Source organism: Pseudopipra pipra, chromosome 9 (genome assembly GCF_036250125.1).
Source record: "Pseudopipra pipra isolate bDixPip1 chromosome 9, bDixPip1.hap1, whole genome shotgun sequence".
Classification (NCBI taxonomy): domain Eukaryota; kingdom Metazoa; phylum Chordata; class Aves; order Passeriformes; family Pipridae; genus Pseudopipra; species Pseudopipra pipra.
In genome coordinates this window covers 28,051,490-28,063,691 of record NC_087557.1, presented here as the reverse complement: position 1 = coordinate 28,063,691, position 12,202 = coordinate 28,051,490, and the positions used below count along the sequence as shown (strand labels likewise).

Below are 12,202 nucleotides of genomic sequence, written 5' to 3'. Positions count from 1 at the left end.
GTGGAACGCTTGTGTTCACCTCTCACATCGACACTGACATCATGAATCTGCTTCTCAGCTAAACCAAAAATGTATTCTGATGGCAAACAGCCCACCCAGCTCTGCTCGCTGCCTCTGCAGATGGTAAAACTGCAAGGTTTCAGGATGAAATTTGTCTGCCTCCAGACAGACCGGGGTGCTGGAATCAGGCTTCTGGGTGTCTGTGGTGGTACAGTGTGCCAGGTCAGCATGGCCTGATACTGTGCACTGGCTGGAGTGTCTGAAGACCACTGATTGGGAGGACGGGATTCAGATCTTCTCTGAGATAAATATGATGCTCTGAGGTCCCTTAAACCTTTCCTGTAAAAGGGAATGAATTTTGGGGCTGGATATAGCTGAATTTATTTCCTGTTTAAGTGGCAGCACATGGGAAAATGGCAGCCAAGAGCTGGCTGGCTCCAGCTTCCCTCGCCACTGGATTAGGGTCGGTCTGCCTCTATCCATGTGAATTGTTTGTCGTCCTCTTCACCCTCTTGTCTGAACTTTCCCACTTTCCTCAATCCTCATGGACTGAGCAGCACAGAAGCCATCCTTCCTTCCCCTCCTCCCAGGCTATAGATGGTCATTGTGTGTTTATGTTGCAGTCCCGGGGAAGCCCACCATGATGATTAGCACGACAGCCATGAACACAGCCCTCATCCAGTGGCACCCACCCAAGGAGATGGTAGGGGAGCTGCTGGGTTACCGGCTGCAGTACAGACGTCTGGATGAGGAAAAAATGAATACGATAGACTTCGGGAAGAGAGACCATCACTACACTGTGACCAACCTGCACAAGGGGGCCACGTACCTCTTCAGATTGTCTGCCAAGAACAGAGCTGGCCCAGGAGAGGAGTTTGAGAAGGAGATCACTACTGCTGAAGATGTGCCAAGCGGCTTCCCACAGAACCTGCGCGTGGTGGGTCTCACCACTTCCACCACAGAAGTTGCTTGGGATCCCCCGGTCTTGGCAGAAAGAAATGGCAAGATCGTGAACTACACGGTGGTATACAGAGACATAAATAGCCAGCAGGACCTGGTTAACCTCACCAGGGACACAAGTATCACTTTGACAAATTTGAAACCTGATACCACTTATGACATCAAAGTGAGGGCCCGAACCAGTAAGGGGGCTGGGCCACTCAGCCCCAGCATCCAGTCCCGGACCATGCCTGTGGAGCAAGGTAAGTGCCCCTCTAACAAGCCCTAAGCAAGCTCTGTCTCCAGGACAGGGACCTTTGCTTTGGTTCGTGAGGCTGCACTCCCCTCTGCTCTGACTGTTGTGATCAGGTACTGTGTGGCACCCTAGTCTAAAACTGGTTCAGTGAGGGAAGGCTCAATGAAGATTTCCTTAAAGTTGCCGTTTGGGAGGAGAGGGGCATTGGTGGTACCTTAATTGCCTCCACAGGCACACTTTGATGTTTTATCTGTACATGAAAGGCTCTTCCTTGAACTGGAGCAAGTGGCTGAGTAGAATCATCTGTAGATCCAGTACCTGAACACCGCTGTTCTTTGATCCTGACAAAGGGCCAAGAGAGTGTGAGTGGAGGGGGGAGAGAGAAAGGCTGCAGTTCAGCCTACGACTTCCTTTCTGTAATGCTGGAAAGTATAGTCAAAAAGCAAAACTCTACTGGAGACTGTAGACTTGGTAAAAGGCTGCTGCTCTCTTCTCCTCATTTCTTACTTCTCTGCTGTAGCTGAACTCTTTGACCTCTGCTGCTGAGTTAGACAAAGAGAGCCCTGGATTTGAGCTGCTGCCTGGCTCCCTCCTGACTTGGCCTTACAGTGCTCAAGTATCTTGTTTTTCCTTTCAGTGTTTGCTAAGAACTTCCGCGTCAATGCCGTCATGAAAACGTCTGTGTTGCTGAGCTGGGAAGTGCCTGACTCCTATAAATCTGCAGTGCCTTTTAAGGTAAGGGTGGGATTTGGAGGACTGGGAGCTCCACCTGTGGCAGTGAGCAGGACAGTGGATAGCAGCAGCAGCTGGGGCCTACCGGTCAGACTGGCCACTGTCACTCCATGACAGTGGTCACACAAGCCTGTCCTGATGCCTGACACCGGAGTTGAAGCATGAAAAGTTGTAAATTTGATTTAATCGCAGGAGATCAGGACAAACTGGTCTGAAGACCAGCCAGTGAATCAAACTAAGAACGACTCCTGCAGTGTGTCCTGTCTCAAATACCCATATCACCTTCATGGCTTACTTCAGAGCATCAGGGCGGATGTATAATCTCAGGGTGTGAAGGGGAGAAGCATCATCACCCTTCCTGAAGGTGTTACAGATGTGAGCAGCACAAGATGTGTCAGTGCATAGGGAGCTCTGGAGGAATGGCTGCTGCTCTCTTTTGTCCCGTACAGTTCTGGATGTGGTGTCATCCAGCAGGCTGCAGACAACACTGATGACCTGATGTCTTCCTGCTCTTGTCTGTCCCCCAGTACGTGTCACTGATGCAGGTAAAAGACTAGAGTGTGGTGGAAATTTTTGCATATCTCAGTGGAGTTTCTCTCGCTTAAGAAACGTGTCAGATTGCTGAGGATAACCTTCCACCCAGTCTGAGCAGCAATCTGGTGCCTCTGCAAAGGTGGCCAGGGTGGAAGCAGCATGACTTCTCTTCCTCTTTGCAAATACCCCCAGCCATGCTGTGCCTAAAGAGAAAATGCAAGGCGTGCAGGAGTTGTAGCGGATCCATGGCCAGGGGAGTGAGGGGAAATCTTGGACCGCATCCACATCAAAGCAGATGAGCACCTCCCCTTCCTTGTTACTAGCTCTCCTTGTTTAAATTGTGAAGCTGAATTACCATGATCAATAACAGGCACTTGTTAACATGCTGAGTTTAGTTGAAGCAGACAAGGCTTTTGTGAGTACCTTGTGGTATTCAAAGCTTTCCCACATGTAGGGTTCATTAGGGTCAGTGTTCAGATATCTGGCCGCAAGGAGCTTCACAGAGCCCTGTTACTTTGCACTCTGCTGAAGAACCAGAGTCCTTCACCTTGCTTGGGCCTTTTCTTGTGGCCCAAAGCCCACGTCTCTGTGTGACAGCACAGTGCTAGAAAGGGACAGTGTGACCTTTGGAGCATTACTACCACACAAGGATGGTGGAGTGGTTGGAGGTAGCCAGGAGCCAAGGATGTAATGCTGGTACCCTGTCTGTCTCCTCTCTTAGCTGCATAGCTGTGACTGCTTACACAGGGGTGACTCAGGGTCTGCCCCTGCTGTGGGTTAACCCTCAGATGACACAGGAGCAGATGGCATTAGCCACTTGCTAACTTAAGAGCAGTCATGCAAATTAGAGTGTTACAAGGATATTTCTGTAATAGTGCCTCCTTTCTATTAATATTCCCAGACTTGCAGACGCACAGAAGTCAAGGCCAGGAGCTACCAGGGTCAGCTCTAACTCGTTGATTGTGCCACTTGAAAGAAATCCTTAACCTTCAGGATTTTGTATTTTTATAAACAAGGTTCACCTCTCTCCTCTAATTCAGGCACATGGGATGCTGAGGCCAGAGCCTAATACTGTAACTAGCATAGCAGATAAATCTCCATGGGAACAATTAGTATTATCTACACTTGATAAACAGTCTCATGCTAAATCTATGTCCCAAAGGGTGTCATATTCTACTTTAACAGATTTAATTAAAGTAGATATTGTTCTGACAATGAATAGTGAGGCAAAGGCAGGACTGGTGCTTTTTTTTTATTAGGGGATAAACTGAGACCTTAAGATTTTTCTTTGCTGCCAAATCAATAATGAAGGTTTGAGATCTCTTTGGGGAATTTTCACAGCTTCTTCTGGTCCAGGAGATAAATTCCCTGTAAAATGTTGCCCAGCAGTTGTGGTGGAGCAGGGGCACTATTCCTTTTTTATTCCACCGTGCTTGCAGAAAGCTGTTCTGGAGCTTTCACAAAAAGTGCAAGATAGATACAACCTTCTCCTTGGGGAAACTGCATTTTCCTGAGACACATTCTTCAACTTAAGAGCAGGACAGAGGATATATTGGTAAAGCCAGCACTGCAAGGTATTTTACAAATGGGGAGAAGGAGCAGCACCTTTTGAAAATCATAATGATACAGGTTTGGAAATAAGCCCTGAGATTGCTGGGCAGTGCTTTCTCACAGGGTGTCCCATGGAATGCATAGTTACTCCTCCTTGTAAATATACCAACCACGTCTGTTTCTCCATCGAGTCATTGTCTCTTGCACACGATGTGTCTTTTCATCTTTTAGTTCAATACATTCTGTACTGCCTTGAAATCAAGCATGAGACCTTCAGCAGTGACATTTGGGCCCACCTACCTTTGCAAATCTTCTCTCATGGGTAGGAGCAGCGCGGATGACATTTTACAGCAATCCATGGGCTAGTCAGCACTGTTTGGCAGTTCAGAGCCCTTGGGCCAGATTTGCTGCTGACTCCAATAGTTACCAGTGGGCCATGATGCAACCTCTAAATAGCATTCCTGCCTGAGCTTCCGGGCATCTTCCAGCTGCACATGAATGACTGTTTCTGAGCCCTCACGTTATTTCAAGGTTTGTGCAGAGGCCTTGACTAATGGTGCATAACATCTGAGAAGACAATGTGTTGTGGCAGGTAAAGGAACGCAGAACTGCTGCAGCAACTGTGAAGAGGGGAGATGGCAGAGAATGCTTCAGGAAAGCATTGCAAATGGCAGTTTCACTGTCTTCAGATGCAAATTTCTGTGCATGGCAATAAAAATTGTTATTTGGTGTTAGCACTGAATCAAAGGCTGTGTCCTGGCCAGTTCCAGTGCAGAGCAAGCAGGGAAACTCTGAACTGAAATGCCTGACCATCTCTTCTGCCTCCTCTTGCTGTAGGAAAATGGCTCTGTCCGCAGCACATGCCTCGTGTGCAGGCAGTTGGTGGCTGTCTTCCCTAGAGCACACAGTGCACACAGAATGAGTCGCTGATACCTTTATTAGAGAAGAATTTATAATGAGAAATCTCATCTGAGAGGCAACAGAACTCTGTGGGTTTTTCATCCTTTCAGCATAGGTCTTAATGTTGGAAGTTTGGTTTTGTTCAAATCTGTGTTGGAGCACATGAAAGAGAGGTCCCGCTGCTCCCCCAGGACACCCCCTGACTCTGGTATCTGGTATATCTGGACATGTACTATTGCAGTGTCATTGCAAGGGGTGGTGCTGGCCCACACAGCAAAGCTGCTAAGATTACTTGAAGTCTGGTAGTCCTGTCTTTGTTGTGCCTACTTCTGTGTCGGAGCCAGGGGAATCCTGCCAGCTGTGTATCTGATATTGTGGTGCTGCAAGAAGCATTTCTTCGTTTTGATTTTTCACTCATTGTAGCACCCATCTGATGTACATGTCTTTGGAGAAAGGTATTAAAGCCCAGGAGAAAATATCATAAGAGAAGTCACAGCAGAGAACAACTCCCTCTGGCTGTCCTACCTTTTAAAGCCTTTCCTGCACATGGAGCAACCAGCAGGACATTTTTCCCTGCAAACCTCTGTTATTTTGGTACTTGGTACTTACTTTTGCAGTCCATTGCTGCAAACTGAAGCATGTCAACAAACGAGATTGGTTGCATCTCTTCTCCATAGCTGGCTCCTCACTGCTGCTGTGTTACCTGTTAGGACTCTTTTCTCATCAGCAAAAAAGCTGGGGCTCTTTCTCCTGACCCCCATGCAAAGTGACATGATGAGCTGTGGGTATCACTGTTCAGGTAACACAAAAGCAGAGCTGCAAATTCCAGCCCTAGCTTGGTCCTTGTGCTCCACTGTCCTTCAGATCTCTTTCCAGGACCTCTCTTCTCCTCCCAGCTCCAACACTAAATATTAGAGCAGCGCTAACCAGCTGCACTTGTCCCAGAAAGCTGGCAGCTTTCTGTAGATGTCTGCCACCTGCTGAAAAGGAGACTTGGAAGGAAAGTTTGGTCCCGCCCTTGCTGCCTGTGTAAGCCTGAATGGGGGGCTCAGCTGGTGAAAAAATCTGTTTTTCTTCAAGTAATTCTTCCACAGAACTGTCTTCTCTCTCTCAAGGCCTCTGTTGCTGTGTAGTCTCTGCTTGCAACAAGTAATAGCAGCCATGGTTTAACATGCTCCAGCTCTGCCATTGCTGGTTTTTGGTATGCTGTGTCTCTGCACCACTGTCAGGAATCCAACTGGATTTGTCTGTGCTGGACAGTCACCTGGTAGAAAGAAACGCTGTTTTCTCACAGCTGGGGCACAACCTGTGGCCTCTCCAGTTCTCTACACCCCATTTGTCTCTGTCTACAGGAACTGCTTGAGTTTTTGCTTTGCAGAGGCAGCACTCAGGGTTTTGGGGTTGCTCTGGCAGGATCAGGATCAAGGTTCCCTGGGCAGATGGGCTGTTTAGTGCAGCTAACTCAGCAGTGCCCGTGGCTTCTGTGCCTGGTGTGAGATGGGGGTCCTGCCTGTCTGTGACAAGGCGCTGAGAAAATGTCATTAGCTGAGAGGCCCAAGGGGGGAAGCTCTGCGTGGGGGGGCTGCCCCCGGCCACCAGCAGCTCTGCCCTGCCCTGCCCAGCAGCCTCTCGCTCCAAGCACGGCAGGGAAGAGCAGCACCGACCTCCTGCCCACGGCTGTGTGGTGCCAGCATCTGTTGTCATGACGACGGGGTGTCGCACCTGCAGAGCCGCTGTTTCGGGTACCAGTTTGTGAGCCGGATTTGTCAGATCATTGGTGAGGCGTGTAAGCCCCCGGTCACCTTGCTGGGGGCGGGGATGATCTGCATTAACCATCAGATCAGGCATCAGCTGGTGGACACGGGAGTGATACCAATTCAGAGCACACAGGATTTTACCCCACAGGCATATTGTGTGTTGTAGCCTCGTGAGACAAGAAACAAAACCCTGTCCATCCCCACGCGGGGGCCAAGCATGGCCATCTGGCTTCCTTCCCCAAATAGGTGCTGAAAAGCAGTGCTTGTGGCACCACCAGCCTCACTGCTGGCACTGGCCACCCAGGCATTGCTGATATGACCCCCTCTCTGCTCCGTCACTTTGAGGTACAAGGAGCGCAGCTCAACCCTCTGCTGGGGGTTGCTCTTCTTTAGCTAAAGATTTATGGCTGTTTACGAAGCACACAGTAGCCGACCCACCTGAGGTAGGGCCCAGAGGCAAATTGTCATCTTTAGCACTGCTATTTTGAGTGTGAGTTTGCAGCAGCAGCAGCAGCTGTCAGCTGCATGAACGCGTCCCTTTCTCCTTTCAGATTCTCTACAATAGCCAGAGTGTGGAGGTGGACGGCCACTCAATGAAGAAACTCATAAGTGACCTCCAGCCTGACACGGACTATTCTTTTGTGCTAATGAACCGTGGGAGCAGTGCTGGGGGGCTCCAGCACCTCGTCTCAATCCGCACTGCTCCTGACGTCTTGCAGAGCAAACCCATCGCCACAAACAAGTACATACAGGAAGGAAAATTCACACTCACCCTGCCCAAAGTGCAGACCACCGTGCCAGTTAGGTAAGTGCCGTGCCTTGGGTGGAGAAGGTTAGGGGTGGGGGCTAGAGGTAGGGAAGGAAAGGCAGGGCAGACCTCTGCCAACCTGTGGATTTTGTAACCTGGGACTGAATTTCCGAGCAGGCTCTGGTACAGAGTCAGGCATTTACCCATGACATGGGATCACGCTGTTGGCTCTTCCTGAGCAAATATTTACGTGTAATAAAATTAAGACAATTCTCTGATAGTTTGCCCTCACCCTGGTGGGTATACTCCAGATGCTACCAGCAGAAACACGGTTGAGGATCAGGAGGGACTTTCTCTGACACTGTATAATATCCTTTAAATAAATAATGCCTAAAGCCTCAAGGAGATTAAAAAAGTGAGTTTGTGGAAGTCTTATTCGTTACTGTGGTATCCTTGTGCTGAAGCTCAATTCCCCCAGGGTTCTTGCTACAATCCGATTATATAAATGTCCTTCTCACAGCTCCTACACCACCCTCTGGAACACAGTCTGTAGATCTTCATTATCCTAATGAGTGCTAACGGGAGTATTCTCTTCTCTGGTGGAGCTGGAAAATGAGCTTTTTCCTTGCTGAGCCCTTTTGTTGCTTGCAGGGCAGGGAAAGGAGCAGGTCAGCCCTGAGAGGCACACAGCACACGTCATTTGGTGACGTGCCAGAGGCTTAGGATCCAGTCTTTATGCTTTCCTTCCTTCCCAGGTGGTACTACATCGTGGTTGTGCCAGCAGATCAGAGCACCAGCACCCCGACTGCTCGGTGGCGGACACCTGATGAGATGGAGCTGGACCAGGTAGGAATTGTAGCAGCTACTGTGATGGAAGTGGTTCCCAGGCGGCCCAGCACACTTTCCCCAGGCCTCCTGGCAGCAGCATGGATGCGGTGACACAGGTGCAGGCTGCACATCAGAGGTGGGAGCTGTGGGATGGGTGTCCCCTTGGCCTTTCTTGGCTGGTGACAGCATGTGGGAAGGGGGCTGGAGTCAACCAAAGGAGGAACCACCTCCCAAAATGTGCTCCCTTAGGAGACCACGCTTGAGTGTCTCAGAGCTCTGATGAGGACAGATCCTGTCTCAGGTCAGACAGTCCTTGCAGCCTCTCTAGCTGGAACAACCATGCTGATTTTGCAAACAAGGTAGGAGAGAAAGGTTTTGATTTCAGTTTATTAAGCTGTTTTCTCAGGAAGCTTTTCCCTCTCTGGGTAGGACCTAAGCCTGCAGTGTAGATAAAGAGTTCACTCTACTATCTAACAAAACCTGCAGAGGTCCCTTCACGCTTGCTCGTTAAAGACTTTCAGTGTTCACCAGCCCATTGCCCCAAGATGCAGCTTGTTCTGTGCAGGAGTGCTCCAACACCAGTAGCATGGAATGTGTGCAGGTGTCAGGAAGGGTTTTATGGGCTCTTTCTTCCCCACACACACCATCAGCCCCAAAGCAAAAAGGAAAAATTCCACAAAATCACACACAGAAAGATCCATTAAGAGAACAAAGTTGCAAGCTTGAAGTACTCAGAAATGACAAACTGTGAGGAGCTGTAAGTCAGCCCTTATCTTTATTTGAATGATTACAGTCTTTTCTGAGAGGTCTGGGCTCACAATGTGTATTGGTGGATCTGTTCTGCACATGAAGCACAACTGTGTGGTGGAGAAGCATCATCCCCCAAGTCTCCTGCATCTTTTCGTTGCAAGTTTACCAACATCACAGATGTCACAAGAAATAGAAGACCAAGATGAGAAAGGATGGTTTGGTTTTGAGCTTTAGGTGTTTGAAAGCTATCAAGACATCTTGTTCCTATCTGTCTCATCCAGCCTCAGGCAAATGATCTAAATTTTCATTAGAAGCCACTGTCTTGCATGTTGTGATTTTTTTGAGTGCTCAGTTTGAGATCCTGGAACCTCATTTGCAAAGCCTAAGCATCCCCAGCTGCAGAGAAAGTCAATAGCTGGATACAATCAGTGCTATAAAGATAATACTGAGTTTTCTTTAAAAACAAAACAAGCTGATGTCTTTTCAATTTGACATTCAGAATTGTTGGACATTTTTTACATTAATGTCTCTGCCTCTCTGTATGTGTAAAATTAGGATAATCACTTTCATCTCACCTCATATGGGTGTTTGGAAGATAAGATCGTTAATGTTTGTGAAGCACTTGTAATATTATAGTGATCAGCACCACAGAAAAGCCCATGAGGAAATTATTAATTTTGTCTTCAGAACTGAATTTGAATAGTAAGCAATAAACAAGGCCTCAAGCTGCATAATGCAAAGAAGAAAACAAAGTGTGGAATATCTGCCCTTTGATTAAGCACTGTCTGTCCTGTGTATTGAACAAAGCAGGGGACTTAGAGAAAAGATAGTCTGTGCCCATGCAGTCAAGGCTGGAGCATAACACACGTACACAAGGCAGCTGAATTAATTTTGCACAGGCAGTATTAATTTTCTAATTTTTCAGAATCCGAACTTTGCAAGCCTAGCAATCTTCTGATGCAGTCTTTTGCTGTGTGATACAAGTGTAAGTGGCAGAAGCCTCCAGCAACCTCAGTCACAACTGGAGCCCTGTGGCTTCATGCCCTTGCATGTAGAGCTGTGCTTTCTGCCCCAAAGAGCTCAGCTGTAATCTCAGCCAGATACAAGAGATGGGTGTAGGGAGCAAGCTCCACACTCCAAAGACTGTCCTTCTGCCTTTTCCCCCTGCAGTTACAGGGACACTTATGTAACTGAGATTTCTCCGTTTTTTTTCTTCTTTTCCTTTTTTTCTTTTTTTTGGTGATATTGTAATGACAAGCCATAGCTTTCCAAAATTACTCTAACATGAGTATTGATAAGAGAGCAAGGATGGTCTGTCCGTGGCAAAGTGTAAGGGGCTTCTTACTTTCTTACCTAGCTTTTCCTTTTCAGAGAGAGTGAGCTCAGCTCAGCAGTGTGGCTCTGTGTGCACATCACTCTCCCCAGCCCTCTGATGTTCCCCATCTACCCTGACAGTATTGCACTGATACATTTCTGTGTGAAATGTATTTCATGCCTCCTTTTTCAGTTTGAATTAGAATTTCTCTTCCAAACCTGATATTAATTTTCATTCATTGCAAAAAAAAGACCTTTAAACATCTGAGAATCTTCTTAGCAGTGCAATTGAATTTCTGTGTGTTTATATCCTTTTCCATGAATTTGTGACTATGAAATTTGCCGGTTTTACTCTGAACATCCCGTGAAATCTGTTACCATTCTTTGTGATTTACACAAAGCTCTGCCTGCAGCACAGCAGCAGGTGAGATACCGAGGCACTGACAGAAGGGAAAGACACGGCAAATGTCACTTTTTCCCAGTACATCAGCATCAGCTGTAATTCACATCCAGCATCCGTAGACAGTGTGATTTGCTGTCCAGACCAATATTTGGGCCACAGAATGTGGCCTGGTTCCCTCACAGCCCATTAACTCGAGGGGACAGTCACAGCCAGGCTGTTTCAGCCCTAACATTCACCCTGTCAGCTTTCCAGGACTCAGGATTCTTCTAAAGCTGCGGTCCTGGCAGAGGTGCTTGCAGTGAGGGTCTGCAGACAGATGCTCCAGCAATGCCTAAATGGATAACACGTGCCTCTGGTTTCTTAGTACCACCACATCCAAATCAAACCCAGTATCTTCTCCTCCCTTCCTCCCCTCCTGCTGAGTCCTTCAGCCAGTAAGATGACAGTGTAAGGCGGTGTCACGCTGGGCGAAGCAATAGTGATGCACCTTGTTTGTCCCCAGTTGCTGGAGGCCATAAACCAGGGGAGTCAGAGCAGGCGCCAGCGACGCCAGGCAGACAGACTCAAGCCCTACATTGCTGCTCAAGTGGATGTGCTGCCCGAGACCTTCACCCTGGGGGACGAGAAGAACTACAAAGGTTTCTACAACAAGCCTCTGTCTCAAGACCTGAGCTATCGCTGCTTCGTGCTGGCCTCGCTGGAGGATGGGGACACGGTAAGGACTTTCTGTGGGGCATGGGCACAGCCTGTCCCAGTAGAGCTGAGGTGGCCTCAGTGCAGGCAGGGGGAGCAACTGCTGTGAGCTGAGGCTGCTGGGGGAGTTAACTTGATAGATGGTGTAAAGGGCACATGTGTTCTACATAAAAGATGAAAGTGGAGGGCAGTGTGTCAACACACACATTCTGCACAAGCTCAGTTGTGGCTTGCTGGGCTGTGCTCAGAGCAGAGCCTGACACAGGGTTGAGATGGGATGGGTCCTCATTCTGCTTTGGTCCAAGTAAGCGACTGTGGAAGACAGCCCATGAAATCTTCCCCTGCACAGCGGCTGCAGAAACTGCAGTGAACAGGATGTTCCCCCTGCAAACCTGCCCTCACAGGCCCTTCTCTGCCCAGAACCTCACCTCCAGATGACATCTGCCCTAGCAAACCTGCCTCCCATCGCAGTGGGTCATCAGCAGGGCAAAGGTGCATGCTTGCCTTCTGTGTAGGCATTCCTGCTCCTGCATCTCTCTTTGCCAAAGGCTGGAAGCTGCTGCCAAGCACACGGGGCCTGGGCACGTGAGCGGGAAGGGAGTAGCTGATGCAATGAGCAGGGAGCAGCACAGCAAGACCTGTGCATCACTGTCCAGCTGTAAACACAGAGGGCAGGAGTGGTGGTGGCAGCAGTGTGTAAATAATGGAAATAATAGAGATGCACAGAATCCTTTGGTCAGCTTCCAAGCCGTGGCTTCCGTCCTCAGCCTCATTTGCTTGTAATGGCTCATTAAGGC

The 12,202-nt window shown here is 48.6% G+C and overlaps 1 protein-coding gene across 19 annotated transcripts in view; it reads left to right on the top strand.

The window, feature by feature from the left end:
- The window catches only part of PTPRF (protein tyrosine phosphatase receptor type F), a 375,667-nt gene that overhangs the window by 325,797 nt on the left and 37,668 nt on the right, over positions 1–12,202 (top strand). For 14 of the 19 annotated variants that reach the window (XM_064665453.1, XM_064665465.1, XM_064665463.1 and 11 more), the window contains 5 exons: positions 624–1,202; positions 1,833–1,930; positions 7,221–7,474; positions 8,173–8,263; positions 11,215–11,427. In XM_064665453.1, coding sequence (XP_064521523.1) covers positions 624–1,202; positions 1,833–1,930; positions 7,221–7,474; positions 8,173–8,263; positions 11,215–11,427 — 1,235 coding nt within the window. The remainder of the gene's footprint in view (positions 1–623; positions 1,203–1,832; positions 1,931–7,220; positions 7,475–8,172; positions 8,264–11,214; positions 11,428–12,202) is intronic. The other 5 variants (XM_064665471.1, XM_064665470.1, XM_064665469.1 and 2 more) reach the window with 1 other exon arrangement.